General features: G+C 67.8%; 4 protein-coding genes across 6 annotated transcripts; 3 read left to right on the top strand and 1 right to left on the bottom strand.

The window, feature by feature from the left end:
- Positions 1-90: 90 nt before the first annotated feature.
- HROB (homologous recombination factor with OB-fold) lies at positions 91-3,658 on the top strand. Of its 2 annotated transcripts, none has more exons than XM_065650974.1 (10): positions 91-171; positions 433-483; positions 736-1,617; positions 1,686-1,769; positions 1,948-2,088; positions 2,238-2,346; positions 2,421-2,506; positions 2,662-2,784; positions 2,966-3,155; positions 3,324-3,658. In XM_065650974.1, the coding sequence occupies exons 1-10, from the start codon at positions 169-171 to the stop codon at positions 3,395-3,397; spliced, it is 1,743 nt and encodes a 580-aa protein (XP_065507046.1). In that variant the 5' UTR covers positions 91-168; the 3' UTR covers positions 3,398-3,658. The 2 variants fall into 2 exon arrangements, with proteins under 2 accessions (XP_065507046.1, XP_065507047.1); XM_065650975.1 differs by having other exon boundaries at positions 1,691-1,769; positions 3,324-3,405.
- Positions 3,659-3,954: 296 nt separating this feature from the next.
- Positions 3,955-6,560, top strand: ASB16 (ankyrin repeat and SOCS box containing 16). The gene is made up of 5 exons (XM_065650981.1): positions 3,955-4,362; positions 4,696-4,963; positions 5,441-5,933; positions 6,002-6,115; positions 6,210-6,560. Exons 1-5 carry the CDS (start codon positions 4,053-4,055, stop codon positions 6,393-6,395), a joined length of 1,371 nt encoding a protein of 456 aa, XP_065507053.1. The 5' UTR covers positions 3,955-4,052; the 3' UTR covers positions 6,396-6,560.
- Positions 6,561-6,650: 90 nt separating this feature from the next.
- Positions 6,651-8,095, top strand: TMUB2 (transmembrane and ubiquitin like domain containing 2). The gene is made up of 2 exons (XM_065650997.1): positions 6,651-7,253; positions 7,497-8,095. The coding sequence occupies exons 1-2, from the start codon at positions 6,769-6,771 to the stop codon at positions 7,846-7,848; spliced, it is 837 nt and encodes a 278-aa protein (XP_065507069.1). The 5' UTR covers positions 6,651-6,768; the 3' UTR covers positions 7,849-8,095.
- Positions 8,096-8,265: 170 nt separating this feature from the next.
- On the bottom strand, positions 8,266-14,882 carry ATXN7L3 (ataxin 7 like 3). 2 transcript variants are annotated; one of them, XM_065650995.1, is made up of 13 exons: positions 14,677-14,882; positions 13,020-13,132; positions 12,802-12,934; positions 12,185-12,356; positions 11,984-12,081; positions 11,805-11,827; positions 11,609-11,654; positions 11,400-11,431; positions 11,252-11,320; positions 10,856-10,899; positions 10,649-10,720; positions 10,220-10,353; positions 8,266-9,971 (listed from the first exon to the last, which is right to left on the bottom strand). In XM_065650995.1, exons 2-13 carry the CDS (start codon positions 13,068-13,070, stop codon positions 9,823-9,825), a joined length of 1,023 nt encoding a protein of 340 aa, XP_065507067.1. In that variant the 5' UTR covers positions 13,071-13,132; positions 14,677-14,882; the 3' UTR covers positions 8,266-9,822. The 2 variants fall into 2 exon arrangements, with proteins under 2 accessions (XP_065507067.1, XP_065507066.1); XM_065650994.1 differs by having other exon boundaries at positions 11,609-11,827.
- Between the last annotated feature and the right edge of the window lie 1,192 nt (positions 14,883-16,074).

The following is a 16,074-nucleotide window of genomic DNA, read 5'->3' on the forward strand; positions in this document are numbered from 1 at the left end:
GACCGCGCGGGAGGGGCTGCCGCTGCCACCGCCCCTTTAAGAGGCGGGGCCTCGTCCTGCGCGCGAGAGGCGGGGCGGGGCCCTCAAGGGGGCCGTTCCCGCCCCAGCGGGGCCGCGGGTTCGCGTCCCGGCCGGGCGCACTTCCGCGTGCAGGCTCCGGGCGCTGCCATGGTAACGGGAGCGGGACCGGGGGGCCCGGCCTGGTTGGGGTCCCCTGGAAGAGGTTTGGGGTCCCCACGGGGTGGGCTCGGCCCGGGGAGAGGGCTGTGGTCCCCGCGGGGGACAGGCCCTCCGCCATGGGGCCCTCGGGGGCCCCTCCGGTCCGCACGGGGTGGGCCCGGGAACGGGGTGGGGGGATCCCCCATCCCGGACGGGAGGGAGCGGGACCTCCAGGCAGGGGCAGCCCGTGGCCGCAGCTCTGCCCTCCTGCAGGCCGGACACCTCCAGAAGCTGTTTGGGGCCGACGGGGACCTGGCAGACGAGGTGAGGGCCGGGAGGCGACAGCCACGGGGACACCCCCAGCTACCCCGCGGGGCGGTGGGTGCGGGTAACTCGTTAATTGGCATTAACTCATTAAGAGGGGGGGCTCGATCTTGGCTCTGTTGCGTGGGGGCCATCGGGACAGGGTCCTGTGCTGGCCTGGTCACCCGGCTGGTGGCCCCGCGGGGTGGGATGGTGACAAGGACAGGGGGACAGCGGGGGGTGTGTGGCTGCCCGGTGCCTTCTCTCCCGCAGGATTTCCTCTCTGCTGTGGAGGATGCAGAGAACCAGTTCATGGTCCCTGGGCGTTTGTCACCTGGCGGTGGCTCGGTCCCCCCCAGCCTGCAGCCCCTCCGCCCGCTGGGACCCCAGCTCGGTCACTGCCCTGGTAAAACCCCCGGCCTGCGGCCGCTGGCCAGACAGGGGGAGCAGCCCGGGGGATGCCGGGGACCCCCGGCCGGGGCTGCAGCCCGCCAGGACGAGCTGGACAACGAGCTGTTCCTGGCCGCTTGCATGGAGCTGGAGGGCCCCGAGGCACCAGTGGGGGCTGGTGCTGCCCGGCCGCCCCCCAGGCGCTGGGAGAAGCCCCCGGAGACACGCGCAGGGCAGGAGAGTCCCCCGGCACGGGCAGCCCCCAAGAAGCTGCGGGTAGGGGAGGAGCTGGTGTCCCCTGGCTGCGGTGGGGGGGAGCACAGGCAGGACCCCCTGCCTGCCCCACAGGCAGCTCCTGCTTCCAGGCTGGTGCTGCGGCCCAGCACGGCCGGTGCTGGCCCCTCCGGGCTCCCCACCCCACTGGGAAAGCCAGGCGGCTCCTGGGCCTCCAGCCCCACTGCCAGGCGTCCAGCCCCGAGGCCTCTCCAAGTGTCTCCATGCCAGCTGGGAGCCAGCAGCTCCTCTGTGGGGCTGCAGGTGCCCCAGCTGCTCCCCACCAATCCCCCGGCCTTGATGAGCTCCGTGGAGCCCCCACCAAGGCAGCCGCCCCGGCCCCCCCTGGGCAGCCTGCAGACACCGGTGGTCACCAACCACCTCGTGCAGCTGGTGACAGCGGCCAGCAAAGCACCCGGAGCTGCCCCCCGTCTGCCACCGCAGGGGAGCACTCGGCGGTTCCCAGGGCCCGCGGGGATCCTGCCCCAGCAGGTAGGTGCAGGGGGGGACGGGGTGGGAGCAGCTGGTGAAGATGTAAAACCTTCTTCTCTCTCCCGCAGCACAGTGGGAAGCTCCCGGAGGAGATCCTTGTCTGCACCCCCCAAACGCCAGCTCACGGGGCTGTGGCGAAGCGGCAGTCGGAGGTAACCCCTGCTCTAGAGCAAATCGGGACACAAACCCCAGCAGTCCCCAGGCTGTGGCTTGCAGAGGGTGATGCTGGAAAGGGAAGGGGTTCCTGGGGCTCCCCCCTTGCTGTGCCAGGGCCGTGGGACATGCTGGCTCAGCTCTGGGATGGTAACTGCAGTTGTTCTGGGACTCTAGGGATTGCCCAGCTCCTCACCACCCACAGAAGAGGATTTTGGGAAGGGGCCCTGGCTTGCCATGAAGACAGAGCTGGGGCTGGACGAGAGGGACCCTGGCTGCTTCCTCAGGACCTACAGTGTGGTCATGGTGCTGCGGAAGGTGAGGGGACACCAGCGCTGGGGACTCGGCTTCCCAGCCCTCCCCTTGCCCCTTGTGGGGAGGGGGCTGAACTGGGCTGCCCACAGATGTCCCATGGCCCTGTGGGGCTTCCCTGGGGACATCGGTGTGACAAGGGTCTGCATGTGCAGGCAGCCTTGAAGCAGCTCCCGAAGAACAAGGTCCCCAGCATGGCTGTGATGATCAAGATGCTGACCAGGACCAATGTCGATGCCGGTGCCGTGTTCAGGGACCCGACCGGTAAGCGTGGCCGTGCTCAGCTCGGGGCTCCCGGGCACAGCTCCTGTGCTAATGGGGTCTGTCGTTGCCTGCAGGAGAGATGCAGGGGACAGTGCATCGCCTGCTGCTGGAAGAGAGGCAGAGCGAGCTCAGGCCCGGCTCAGTGCTGCTCCTGAAGCAGGTAGGGGACGCAGAGGCAGCAGCAGCAGCATGTCTGGGGCTGTTCCTGCCACAGGCACTGCTGGCCGCTGGTCCCCATGCCCAGCTGCCAGGCTCACATCCCGCAGGAACGGGACAAGGGGCTCTAGGTCTGACCCCCCCACTCTGTCCTCACAGGTCAGTGTCTTCTCCCCATCCCACCGCAACCACTACCTCAACGTCACCCCCAACAACCTGCTCAGGATCTACCCACCAGAGCCCGAGAGCAGCTTCCTGCAGCCATTGCCAGCACAGCGGGAGGTGAGGGAGGGACACGGTGCTGCTGGCCTGGAGGGACAGGGATCCTGGGACCCCCCAGGGGCATTGCTGGGGGTTGGGACTGTGGGGACCCCCAAGAGCAACTGGGGAGGAGGGGGGAGGCTTGGGAGGGACAAATAAATCCTCCTGTGGGCCCCCAACTCATCTCTGCTGGGTTTTGCAGGTCCAGGCTGGGCTGCTCCAGGACCACCCTGCACAGCTCCCCGGGGGTGTCCCTGCCCCTGGGGACTGGGGACAATCAGGAACAGGCAGCTGCAGCACAGAGCAGTCTCCTGGGGGCTTCTCCCTGCATCTGCAGAGCCCCAGGCCCAGGCGAGATGAGCCAGTGGGAGCTGACGGCTGTGACATGGGTGGTGAGTTGGACCCACTTTGTGTCCTGCGGAAGACGGGTCCTGGGGCAGGGCGGTGTGTCCCCTTCCCTGTCATGCCAGAGAGTCTTGTCCCATTGCACCCCTGGTATGTGGAGTTGATTGCTTCTCTATAAACAAGTAAAACTCCTGCGTTTCATCGTCTCTGTGCAGATGACCTGGACGGGCTCCTGGGAGAGTTGCCTGAAGATTTCTTCTCTGCTCCAGCCCAAGCCGACTGCTGCTGACCCTGGGGATCTGCGGCACAACCGTGGGACCAGGGAGACAGTTCTTGCTGGTGCGGTTTGGCTGCACCGCAGCCCAGTGAGGATGCCGGGCAGGCAGGCGATGCCTCAGCCACGTGCCTGCTGTGTTCTCTGTTGTGTTTGTTCTGGAGCGAGAGCCGGGAGATCCGAGGAGTCCCGGGGGACACGACCTCAGTGACTGTCCCCACTCCTGCGGGCGGGCTGGTCCCTCCCAGCTTCTCCACCTGCATTAAAGATCTGTTCTGTCCCTGCCTCGTGCCGTCTGCTCCTGTGTCACTGTCCCCTCTGCCACCACAGCCGGCAGTGCCCCTCTGTCCCCTCTGCTGAGCTGCAGCACCCCAAACGCTTCCCTGGCCAGGTGCTGAGCCCTGTGGGCTTGGGGGTACCTGAGTCCCAGCCCCATGGAACTGTCCCTATCTCACACCCGCCAGCTGGTTCAGCTCCCTGGCAGCCCCGCGCCAACGTGACCCTGTTTACAGCCCCAGGGGAGTTATTTATAGGGCGGCCCGGTTCAAGCTCTTGATTCAGCATTTGTGGTGGGGCACAGCCCTATTTATAACCCTCGTCTGGTGCAGGAGGCAGCTCGCTGCCCCCCAACCTCCTACTGCCCCCCAGCCTCCCAACCTCCTGGGCACCCATGGCCCAGGAGACCTTCGCCTTCAGCTCCTCCGCCCTGCGCTCACTGCGGCTGCAGCGGGAGCTGCTGGAGCGGGAGGATCGCCGGCGAGCCCTGGCTCGGGAATCAGCCACACGCCGGTTCCTGCCAGAGACCCCCCGCCCTGCTCTGACTCCCCGCCGGCGGCCCCAGTACTGCCGGGACCCCACGGTCCACAATGCCCTGTACACCGGGGACCTCCTGCGTGTCAAGAGCATCTTCAAGGATGAGACCACCACGAACCTGGTCATGGAGACGGTCAGCGAGGAGCTGGTGTGGGAGCCCGAGCAGGGTACGGGGCTGGGGGGCTGCATGGGCTGGAGGGTCCCTTCCCTTCCCTGCAAAATAATGGGGGGAGCCAGGGGGAGGAGCGCTGGCTGAGGCTGCAGCTCCTGGGGGGCTGGGGGGAAGAGTTGGCTGCTGCTCTCCTTTGGGACGGGGGGGGGGTGATCCCGAGTTTGCTTCCCCCCAGGCTTTTCCTGGCTCAGGTGGAGGTTGGGGGACACTGGGGTGCACGACAGGCCCCCTGGGGCTACGGGGTGGGGGGGGGGGGTCTGGTGAAATGAGAAGGGGTGGGTACGCCTGGGTGACCCCCCCCCCCCCAGCTGACACCTCCCCCCGGCAGGGCTGTGGGTGCTGAGTCCCCGCCGGCAGCAGACCTCAGCGCTGCGCATCGCCGCCGGCCGCGGCTACAGCGACTGCGCCCGGCACCTGCTGCTGCGGGGGGCGGAGGTGGACGCGGTGGTGGGGGGCCGGGCGCCCCTGCACGACTGCGTGGCCGCCCCCCGCCCCGACTGCGCCCGCCTGCTCCTGGCCTTTGGCGCCGACCCCAATGTGCTGAGCGCCGAGGGCTCGGCCCCGCTGCACCTCTGCACCGCGCCCGACAGCCTCGCGTACGCCGCGCCCTGCCCCGCCCGCCGCGCGACACGCCCCTCATCTGCATATACAGCCACGCCCCTCTGCGCCACACCCATGCTCCAGCCAGCTCTGCATGGCCCCGCCCAAGGGCTTGTCTGCGTCACAGGCTCCACCCACTTGATATGCAAATCAGGCCACACCCAAATATTCTGCATACCATGCTCCACCCACCCACTCTGCAGAGCAAGCTCCACCCACACCTCCAGCCTCATCTGCATGCCAGCCCCGCCCAGGAAACAAACTCCGCCCATACCCTCATCTGCATGATAGGCTCCGCCTCCCTCCCAAGCCACGCCCCGGTTGCAAACATTGAACCATAAACCCCACCCTCACCCCCCCAGCCAAGCCCCACCCAAAATGCAGTCCCCGGGGGGTGACAAAGTCTCGGGTGGGTTGATGGGGTCCCCGGGGGTCTCGGGGTCCCCAGCCCCGGCTCACCCGTGTCCCCCCAGGTGCGCGGAGCTGCTGCTGGCGCACGGGGCGCAGGTGAACCTGGGGACGCGGGACCGGCAGGTGACGGCGCTGCACGTGGCGGCGCGGCAGGGGCTGGTGGCGCACGTGGAGCTGTACCTGCGACACGGCGCCGACCCCGCGCGCCGCAGCCGCCAGGGCGAGACCCCCCTGAACGCGGCCTGTGCGGCGGCCGAGCGCCCCGAGGACGCCGAGCGCTTCTGCCGGGTGGCCGAGCGGCTGCTGGCGGCGGGGGCCGACCCCGGGGCCGCGGGGCGCAAGGACCACACGCCGCTGCACAACGCCTGCGGCAACGGGCAGCCCCGGCTGGCGCGGCTGCTGCTGCGACACGGCGCCGACGCCACCGTCCCCAACTGCGCCGGGTACACGCCCCTGGACTGCGCCCTGCACGCCGTCGAGGAGTACCGGCACCAGCGCCCCGAGGAAACCATCGCGCTCCTGCTCGACCACGGCGCCGGCCCCGTGCACCCGAAGGTGAGCGATCGGGGGAGGGGGTCGGGGCCGTGGTGTCCTCCGGCGCGGTGACACGGCTGTGCCCGCAGATGCTCAAGTTCTGCTGCCGGCACCCGCCGGCGCTGGAGGTTGTGCTCAACGCCTCCGACCGCGTCCCCCCCGCCGAGAGCTGGGTGGGGGCCGTGCCTCCGGAGCTGTGGCAGGTGAGGGGACACGGGGGCCCCGGTGTGTGCCCCGCGCCGCCACTCGCCCCGTGTCCGTCCCCAGCCCCGTCGCTCACCCCGTGTGTGTCCCCAGGAGCACCGGGAGTTCTACACCTCGGCCGTGCGCATGGCGGGGCAGCCGCGGCGCCTGCAGCACCTGGCCCGCTGCGCCGTGCGGCGGCACCTGGGCGCCCGCTGCCACCTGGCTGTCCCCAAGCTGTGCCTGCCGGCCCCCCTGCGCCGCTACCTGCAGCTGCCGCTGCAGGGGACCCTCTCCTGAGCCCGGCCCGGGCCCCCGCACCCGCGGACAATAAAGGCTGTGACAGGGGCGTCTCCCGCGCGCCTCCTTCCCCCCGGGCGCGCCCGAGCACGCGACGCCCCGCCCCGCGCCGCGGCCCCGCCCATCACTGCGGCCCGGCGGGGGGGCGTGGCCCGAGCGCTCCGCCCCCCGCCCGGCACGCTGTCAGCGCGCGCCGGGCCACGCCCAGTGGGCGCGGTGGCGCGGCTGTGACGCACATCGCGCGCGCCGGCGGCCCGCTCCCGTTCCCCACCGCGGCGGCGCTGGCGCTGTGACGTGGCGCGTCCGGCGCGTGGGCGGCAGCGGGACCCGGACCCCCCGAAACCCCGGGACCCGCGGGGACCCCCCCCCCGGGATGGAGCCCCCCGGGATGGAGCCCCCCGGCCCCGTCGCGCTGGGGGACGCGGTGGCGCTGGCGGCCGGTGTCGCGGCGCTGGCGCTCGCCCTGGCCCTGGCCTGGGTGTCCACGTACGTGGCTGACGGCGGCCACCAGCTGCCGGGAGCGATCGTGGCGGGCGGGGACGCGGCCGTGATCCGGCTCGGGCCCGTGGAGCGGCTCGTGGCGGCGGCCGAAGCGCCGGAGCCCCCCGGGGTCCCCGAACCCCCGGAGGAGAAGACGGAAGAGGAACCGGGGGCGGCGGCGGAGCTGGGGGACAGCGGGGGCCCCCCCGGCCCGGAGCGGCCGGCGGACACCCGGAGCTTTCCCGAGCCGGCCGCGGAGCGGAGCGCCCCGGGGGTGCCGCCTGGCCCCGGCCTCATCACCGTGCGGCTCAAGTTCCTCAACGACACGGAGCAGGTGGCCGTGGTGCGGCCCGAGGACACCGTGGGGGGGCTCAAGAGGTACGTCCCGGGGGGAGGACGCTGCCTGGCTGCAAACACACCCCCGTGCAAACAGCCCCTCCCTGCCCGAGAGCAGCAGGGAATTCTCATCCTCTCCAAAAAGAACGAGATGCCGAGTTTAGGATAACGCGAGGGTGCGTGGCAGTGGTGCCATCACTCCCCCCGAGCCGGGACCCTCACTCAATTTATGATGGGGGGGGCGGGTTTTTCCCCAGCCCCAGGTCACTCTCCCTCTTTCCGCAGCAAATTCTTCCCGGGCCAGGAGAGCCAGATGAGGTTCATCTACCGCGGGCAGCTGCTGCAGGACCAGGGCCGGACGCTGCGCTCGCTCCACGTCACCGACAACTGCGTCATCCACTGTCACCGCTCCCGGCGCGCGGCTGCCCCGCCCACCCCCAGCACTGCCGTCCCCACCACCGGCATCCTCCCCGTCAGCGCCGGGAGCCTGGTGCTCCCCGCCGTGGTGCTGGTGCTGGTGGTGGTCTGGTATTGCCGCATCAATTACCGGCAGCTCTTCACCGCCCCGGCCACCGTCTCCCTGATTGGTGTCACCGTCCTGTGCAGCTTCCTGGCCTTCGGGCTGTACAGGCACTAGGGACGCAGGCAGGAGGTGCCACAGCCACCCCCACCCCGTCACTGCAGCGTGACAGTGACCAGAGCCGTGTGGTGGGAGCTCAGTGCGTCCTTCCCAGTCTCTGAGCTGGACTTTGGCCCCAGAAGGGGCTGTGCCCCCCCAGGCACTGTCCTCTCCCCAGCTCGGGGAGGAGCTGCCTCCCCCACACAGGAAGGGGCTGCAGCTCCTGCCCTGGGACTTTGTGAAGCAAATAAAAGGTTTAATGTCAGCACCAGCGTCACCTTCCTGCCCAAGGGGCAACTGCTGCCTGCTGCCTCCCTGCGCCTTCGGGACAATTCCTTCAAAAAACAGCCCCATGAGGGGACCAAATCGCTGGGTGGTAAGAGAGGGGCATAATTAAGCAGGCACCAGCGCCGTGCAGCAGCCGTGAGCCAGAGGTACCAAGTCAAGATGCAGTTTTATTTACAGGGGCAGCCACAACCCACAAACGGGACACACAGACCTCACGACGGCTCAGCTGCCCGTATGGGATGGAGAACGTGCCAAAAACACAAGTCGCAGCCTGGGGGGGCCTTGGGTGGCCACTGGCTCTGCTGGGGGGAGGACACAGACCTGGGAGGGGCACGGGACACCTCCAAGCCCCCATTACACCCCTTGGACCCCAAATTGTGGCACTTCTCCCGCAGATGGAGGGGCTCAGGCTGCGTCCCCCTGCCAGCCTGGTCACTGTGCCCTCCCCAGGCAGTTGCGGGGGGGGGGCCCAGGATGGTCCCCCATGTCTCTGGGTGCCTGGACCCCTGTCCCCGGGGCACGCAAAGGCCAGCTTGGCGTGTTCCAGGGGCCACGCCCCCCCCCAGCCCCAAAGCTGTGCCAGGAGCCACTGAGGGAGTGCGGGGGGTCACCTCACAGCTGGGCCCCCCCGGCAGTCTGGGGTGCCCAGGGCACTGTGAGGACACCCCCCATGTCCCACCACAGCACTCGCCTTTAGCAGCAGTTTTAGAACAATAGTGAATCCAGAGTCGAGAGCACCAAAATTCACGAGACTCACCGAAAGGACCGGCCATGTCACCACAGCACGGGGGGAACAGCAGCCCCCCCGCCCAGGGACATACAGCTGAACTTGGGGTGTCAGACGGTGGGGGTTACAAGGGGACCGGGCTGGAGACTGGAGCCCATGGGGGTACGAACACCAGCCAGAGCTGCCAGGGGTCCCCAGGCATGTGGGGACAGGGACACAGCCCTGCCCCAGGGCCACCAGCCTGGGGATGGGGGGGCTCTGTCCCCCCAGTTTGCTCTGTGGGGTTACAGTGAATTTCCCAGCAGGTCGGGGTGGCCCAGCTGGGGCAGGGGACGTGACAGCAGCTCTGTCCTCCCCTGGTGTCCCCCCCCAGACACGAAGGATTCAACATGCAGGACCCCCTCAGGGGCAGGGCTGGGCCCCAAACACTCCCCAGCAGCAGATTTGGGGTGCATGGGGGTCCCCGCTTGTCTCCTCTGAGCAGGAGCCCCCAGATGCTCCCCCCGTCCTGAGCCAGCCCAAGCAGTGAGCCCCAGCCTGGGCACAGGGAGAGGGGAGCAGCCCCAAACCGCAGGGCAGGAGGGATCCACGCCCCCCAGCACCCAGGTGGGACCTGCCCAGGGCTCCAGGTGCCCCCCAACCCACTGGGCTCCAGCAGAGTGAGTGTGGGAGGGGGCGCAGCCAGTTTTTGGGTGGATGGTGGGAAGGGGAACGGGGGAGGTGGTTGTGCCCCCACATCTGAGCAAGACACCCCCTCACAGCCCTGATGGGAGCCACATGTACAAAAATTGTCACAGAATAAATAGAGGCACCGGGGCGGGGGGAAGGGGGGCACAAACAGGGGCTCCCAAATCCAGGCCCCCACCTCCCCTCAGTGGCGATGGCCAAGTCCTCCATCCTGCGCACCCCAGGTACCCGCTTTGTGTCCGAATCAAGGGGTAGGAGGGGCTGCCCCCGCCCCGTCACCTCCACTGTGCTCAGTTGATGTCGTCGTAGATGCTGGGGGTGTGGGGCGGGGGGGGTTTGGGCTTCTTCTTCTTGCTGGAGCCGAGTCCTGGGGCACCGCTCACCAGCCCCAGGTGGGGCTTCTTCTTCTTGGTCTTGCGGGACTCAGAGTTGTTTGTACCTGGGCGGGGGAAAGGGAGGAGATGGGGGCATGGGGGTGTTGGGGAACAGGTGGGCCCACAGGAGCTCCCCCAAAACAACCCCAAAACTAGGGGACGGCCCCCCCAACCCTGGGGGGTTGTGGTGGCTTTGGACAGCCACGGTCTGTCTGTCTGTCCCCTCCCATGCTGAGGAGATGCCAGAACACCCAGGTTTGCCCCCGCAGAGGGGGTTGTGCTGCAGGATCTGCCCCCCACCCCAAACACTCACTGGCTTTAGAGGAGGCCGAGTCGGAGGGCGAGATGTCGGAGGAGCCGTCCCACTGCAGCCGGCTCATGATGGCCTGGCTCTCCGCCACCTCGAAGCTGTCATTCTCCACGCTGCCCTCCGCCTCAGGCAGGGACCTGGCGCAGGCATTACGGGGGGGCACAGATATTACGGGGGTCCGCAGGGACAGGGGGGACGGAGCCCATGGTGCTGCCCCCTCCAATGCAGGGGGGCTGCCAGGGGCTCAACCCCAATCCCAGCCCTCCCAGCCCCCCAGGAAGCATCCGTGTTCTCATCGCCCCTCACTCGGGACCTGGGTGTCCCGTGCAGCCCCCCCAGTGTCTGTTCGCACTGGGTGGCAGAGCCTCGTCCCTGTCCCCACATCGGGACAGTGGACTCGGGACATTTCGGACCCTGTTTGTGCTCACTTACGCAGAGGGACCAAGGAGGTAAACCCGGACTGATCTCCGCTGCTCATCCGTGTGCTGGGGACACCGCAGGGACCTGGCAGAGATGTGGGACCAAGTTGAGCATTTTGGTCTCTCCCCCACAGCTCCCACAGGGATCTGGGCACCCTGGGGACCCTGCAAAGTTCCCCGCAGCCCCACACCCAGCCAGGAAAGCCCAGGACACTCTCACCTGGTGCACATCTTCTTGGTGTGCTCGGAGATGACCCCACATTGCTGGGGAGAGAAGGGACAGGTGAGCGGGCACAGGAGCAGCCATGTGGCCCCCAGGCCATGCTCCACTGTGACCCCAGCCCCAGCGACCCCCAACCTCCCCATGCTGTCCTGCCCCCCGAACAGAGCAGCCACCACATCCTCTGGGATCGAGACCTGCTGCCCAGCGGGTGCAGGATTCCTGCACATCCATGTCACCATGTTCAGATCACGAGCGTCCCCAGTCCCAGCCTGGGACCCAGCCCCGCTGGGATGGAGCTGAGCCAGGGGGGATCCCAGGAGCCCCACTGCCCCCAGATCCCATGGGGCTGGGGACGGGGCTTCTCCTGCACCCACCAGTGCCCCGGCCACGCACCGTGGTGAGCAGTGTCCGCAGCTCCTCAGGCCCCAGCGTCTCGTAGTTGATCCCTGCCGAGCTGCTGTACTGTGGGGGCAGAGAGTGGCGTCAGGGCTGGGGGAGCCAGAGCAGGGACCAGGTGACGCCTCCCCTGCCCCGGGCTCACCTTGAAGGGATCGGGGTTCCCGCCGATCTCGCCTGGAAGAGAACGGTGAGGGGGGCGAGGGGGTCGCGGAGGCCCCGCCCGGCCGCTAACAAACCCCGCCCACCGCGCGCGCCCCGCCCAGCCAGGCCCCACCCCCTCCCCGTGCCCCGCCACGCTCCGCCCCCTCCGAGACGCTCCGCCCCCGGGCGGTGGAAGCCCCGCCCACTCACCATTTTTGTGTTTCAGGGACTTGGACCTGCGGGGCGAGTTGGGATTCTGCGGGGACAGCGGGTGTTGGGAGGGCAGTGTCCCCGTGTCCCCAGCCCGCCAGCAACACCCCACACCCCCTGTGTCCCCAACCCCCCGGCAGCACCCCACACCCCCTTGTGTGCCCCTCCCCCTGTCCCCCACCCCTCCACCCCTCACCTTGTCCGATTTCCTCTTCTTTGCTACAGGGACAGACAGAGAAGGAACGACGTTTACCTTTCCTGGTGGATTTATCCCCAATAGCTGCAGCAGGTGCTGCCAGCCCACCCTCCACCCCCACTGCTGGGATGTGTCCCTCATGCCTGGCAGGGGGCCAGGACCCCCGCCATGTCCCCCACCTTTCTTCTCGGAGCCATAGGACCAGTCGTTGTCATTGATGTCGTCGTTGTCCTCCTGGTCACTCTCCGATTTGTTCATGTTGTTGCTGCTCGCGATCCTGCATGGGGAGGAAGGTCAGGGACAGCCGGGGTCTGTCCCACCGTGTCCCCAGGCAGGGCGACTGTGGGAGCCCCCAGCCCCGCATTTCAGGGACCCCTCACCGGCGGTTGGCGATGCGGCTGCTGTTGCGGCCCATGCCCAGGCACTTCTCCAGGTGAGGGGCGAAGCGTGAGGCGGCAATGCTGCGGCTGCAGTTGGGGCACACGCATTCCTTGTTCTTCCACTGGTTGTACACCTGCCCGAAGATGTCCACGCCGGGCTGGTCCACGATCTCTGCAGGGGGCACACACATCAGCCCCGTCAGACCTCCTGGCTGTGCCCCTTTCCTCTGTGGGGTCCCTTGGGCCACCGGTCCCCTCCCAGACCCTCAGCTTGGCTTTGGAGGCTGAACCCAGCCAGGGGGGTCCCTTCTTTCCCCCCACCCCGCCACGTTCCCCTAGGGCAGAGCTACATGCTGTGGGGTGTTTCTGGGGTTCAGTGCACCTCACGGTTTAGAAAATGGCTCCTCTGGGACAGGCTGGTGACACCTTGGCAGCACCAGCACAGCTAGGGGGGCACCTGGGCCACCACGTGTCCAACCCTCCTCAGCACCACTCGTGCCCAAGTCCCTGCTCCTGGGGACAACCAACCGTCCCGCAGCCTCTCCGTGGCTTTTCCCGGCAGCACCGGGGGGGCTGCTCGCTGTGCTCCCACTGCCTGCGTGTCCCCGTCCCCTCACCGAAGTCCTTCATGCTGTCAGGGTCAGTGTCGTCCAGGAAGAAGTAGCCGCACTTGACGGCGCGGTGCACCTCGAAGCAGAGCCCCAGGCATGCATCTTCCACCAGCTCCGTGTAGATCTCGTGCGCAATGGCCTGGGGCAGCGGGGGGGCCATTAGAGACCAGGGCCGGGGGGGGACAGAGGGACAGCCCAGGGGGACAGCGCCAGGGGCTGCTCACCTCCAGTTTGCTGTTATCCAGGCCAGACAAAGACATATCCTCCATTTTCATTTGCAACTGCTCGCGGAGAAGTCACACTGAACGCTCATAGCACAGGACACGCGGGGGTCTCGCTGCGGGGTGACAGGGGCAATGCTGGCACCTCACCTGCAGCCAGCACCACCCCTCCCACCAAGCCAAAAAACCCACTCACGCCCCGCGGAACAAGCAGGCCCCAAGACCTCGGGGGTGTCTCTGAGCCCTGAAAGGCAGAGGCCTGGGTTAACACCCCCAGGAACAGGGGGCACAGGAGTCCCCAGCCTGGCACCAATCCCCCTGTGGGGCAGCTGAGGGGAGGATGGGGAGGGTCCCAGACCCGGGTCTGCTGCCCGGCCCCATCAGGACGGCCTCTCCTTCCCAGGATGGGCGGCTGCTCCTGGTCCCTTGGCTGGATAAACGTGGCCTCTCCCTGCCGGCCACCACGGCGGGGGATGCCCCCAGCCCCCCACCCAGGGCCAGCCTGGTCATCGCCAAGGCAGCCCCCCAGAGAGCCCCCACATGCCCCCAGCAACATCTCTGGGTTGCGGGTGGGCACAGGGGACTCGAGTGCCCCCCCTGCACACCCCAAAGCTGCCCCCTCCCATAGAAGGGCAGTGGGTTTTGCTGCATCACTCTCCCTTGGAGCTGATGGAGGGAGGGGACAGGGCAGAGACAGGGACCATTGTGCATGTGTCCCCCAGAGAGAGCACCCTGGAGCCCACCCAACAGCAGGTCTACAGAGGGGGGGCCCCAAACTCACATCAGGACACCCCCACCAGCACCGCTGCCAGCACGTACAAACGGCGAGTACCGGCCACCGGTTCAGTCCCCCAGTTGCCATGGGGGGGGTTCCAACCCAACCACTGGCACGGGGGGACAGGAGGGGGGTTCCCCGTTTCCCCACACACATCCCGGCAGCCGCTTCCGGGCCTGGCCCGGGGATTTCTTCCCCGTGCCTTGGAAAGAGAGCACGGCGGCTGCCGTGGGCCCCGGCTTGTGCCGCCCTCGTCCGTCCCCCCCGGGATCCCCCGGCCATCCCCCCGCGCTGGAGGCCGGTGTGGTGCGGGCAGAGCGCGGGGCGGGGGGGCCGCTGGTGCTGCCCAGCCCCTCCACCGCAGGCAAGGCCTGGAGGAGCCGAACAAAAGGGACTCAGCCGGGGGGGGCTGCACCCCGCCTGCCCCCCCGGGAGATGCAGCCCGGGCGGCGGGGACGCGGCTGAGACCCCCTCCGCAGGAGCCGGGGCCCGCATCGGGCTGGGACTGGGGCGGTTGGGAAGGGCGCGCAGCTGGGGAGCGGGTGAAGGGAAGTGGGGTCCCGGGGGTCCCTCACAGGGACGGGGGGTCGCGCGGGATCTGCTGGGACCCGGGGGGGCCCAGGAGCGGGTCCCGAGGGTTTCGGAATGGGGGGAGGCGGCGCGCGCAGGGCGGGGCGGCCCCGCGGAGCGTTCCGGACCGGGATCGGGGGGCCCGGGGGCCCCAAAGCAGCGCGGGGCGGGGGGGGGGCCGGGCTCCTTCGAGACGGAGGCAGGGCCACGGGCCCCCATCCGGTGTGCAGGGCCCCGCGGCGGGGCGGGGCCCCGGGAGCGGAAGCTCCGGCCGGGCGGCCGAGGAGGGCGGGGAGGGGTCGGTCGATCACTCACCGGCGCGGGGGGCCCGCCGGGGCCGGGTCAGCGCCCCCCGCCACTCCGCCGCGGGGCCAGGCGGCGGCTCGCCATGCTCGGCGGCAGCGCCGCCCGCCCTCCCGGGGCCGGGGCCGGGGCCGGGGCCGGGGCCGGGGCCGGGCCGGGGCGGGAGCGGGCGCGGGGCGGGCCGGGCCTGGCGCTCCCTCCGCCCGGCGGCGGCGGCGGCGGCGGCCCGAGGGAGGGGGGAAAGGGGCGGGGCGCCGCAGCCGGCGCGCGCAGGGCCCGCCCCCGCGTCGCCGCCAATGGGAAGGCGCCGTGCGGGGCGCGGCCAATGGGAGCGGCCGTCACCGCTGCCGCCGCGCGGCGCCGACACCTCGGAGGGCGCCGGGCCGCGGGGCGGGGCGGAGGAGGGGGCGTGGCACTGAGGGGCGGGGGCGTGGCGAGAAGGGGCGTGGCGAGAAGGGGCGTGGCGAGAAGGGGCGCGGCGAGAATGGGGCGTGGCGGAGCCTGCGGCGCTCCACCGGGACCCCGATCCCAGATCCCCGTCTCCAGCCCCGGGAACCCGCCGGTCCCCACGGATCCCCCCATTCTCGGAATCCCCAGCAGCGGTCCCAACAGATCCCCGTGGATCCCCCATACACCCCCCAAGCAGTGACCCGCAGGATCCCCCAGCAACCCCAGGGATCCACACCACGAGGGGGAAAAACACTCCTCGCACTTGTGGGTTTTTTCCTAAAGTTTTATTTTTTATAGTAATGACATGAGAACAGAAACATTATTTTTCACTTTATTATACAAAAAGAAAAAAAAAAGAAACAAACAAAACCTCAAAAAAACAACAACAAAAAAAGAACCGAAACCCAAGCAAACCGGGAAACCGCAGATGTGAGGCCCCCGCGTCCCGCTCAGCCGTACAAATTCCAAGTTGGGATTTTTTTTTAATTTTTTTTTGTCTTTTTTTTAAACCTACAAAAACACTCTTTAAATATTAGAAAAAAAAGATGATTTTTTTTTTGTTGTGTTTTTTTTTTTTTAATGTAATTCACAAGAACTTCCATCTAAAGGATCCCGGGTTTTTGTGGCAGTGCCAAAATGCACTCAGGTTCAATTCTCTTGCAGCGCAAACGCCTTTTCCCCCAATTGTCGGCGCTGTAAGAATTTTTCTTTTTTATTATTTTTTTAATTATTATTATTTTTTTTAAAACAGAAAAAAAAGGTGGGTTTTTTTTGTCTTTTTTTTGTACTAAAAACACATCCACTAAAACACAATGGTGCTGGGTACATTCAGCAGAAAAAGGGATGGGTTTCCCCTTAGGGGATGGGGGGGATTAAAAATTGGGAAGAAAATTAAAGGAAAATCCCAAATGGAGGCGAGGTGGGGAGGAGACAGAGGGACAGACAGACGGACACAGGGGG

The sequence above is a fragment of the Caloenas nicobarica genome, chromosome 24, assembly GCF_036013445.1.
Source record: "Caloenas nicobarica isolate bCalNic1 chromosome 24, bCalNic1.hap1, whole genome shotgun sequence".
Lineage (NCBI taxonomy): Eukaryota > Metazoa > Chordata > Aves > Columbiformes > Columbidae > Caloenas > Caloenas nicobarica.

Excerpts from the sequence above, each read along its gene's own strand:
- HROB (XM_065650974.1), top strand. Across the intron at positions 2,347-2,420 it reads CGTGTTCAGGGACCCGACCG|GAGAGATGCAGGGGACAGTG; the intron begins GTAAGCGTGGCC and ends CGTTGCCTGCAG. Across the intron at positions 2,507-2,661 it reads CAGTGCTGCTCCTGAAGCAG|GTCAGTGTCTTCTCCCCATC; the intron begins GTAGGGGACGCA and ends CTGTCCTCACAG.
- TMUB2 (XM_065650997.1), top strand. The coding sequence starts at position 6,769 with ATGGAGCCCCCCGGGATGGAGCCCCCCGGCCCCGTCGCGCTGGGGGAC. Across the intron at positions 7,254-7,496 it reads ACCGTGGGGGGGCTCAAGAG|CAAATTCTTCCCGGGCCAGG; the intron begins GTACGTCCCGGG and ends CTCTTTCCGCAG.
- ASB16 (XM_065650981.1), top strand. The coding sequence starts at position 4,053 with ATGGCCCAGGAGACCTTCGCCTTCAGCTCCTCCGCCCTGCGCTCACTG. Across the intron at positions 4,363-4,695 it reads GGTGTGGGAGCCCGAGCAGG|GGCTGTGGGTGCTGAGTCCC; the intron begins GTACGGGGCTGG and ends TCCCCCCGGCAG. Across the intron at positions 6,116-6,209 it reads TGCCTCCGGAGCTGTGGCAG|GAGCACCGGGAGTTCTACAC; the intron begins GTGAGGGGACAC and ends GTGTGTCCCCAG.
- ATXN7L3 (XM_065650994.1), bottom strand. The coding sequence starts at position 13,070 with ATGAAAATGGAGGATATGTCTTTGTCTGGCCTGGATAACAGCAAACTG. Across the intron at positions 12,935-13,019 it reads TGGATAACAGCAAACTGGAG|GCCATTGCGCACGAGATCTA; the intron begins GTGAGCAGCCCC and ends CCGCTGCCCCAG. Across the intron at positions 10,721-10,855 it reads ACCAAGAAGATGTGCACCAG|GTCCCTGCGGTGTCCCCAGC; the intron begins GTGAGAGTGTCC and ends CATCTCTGCCAG.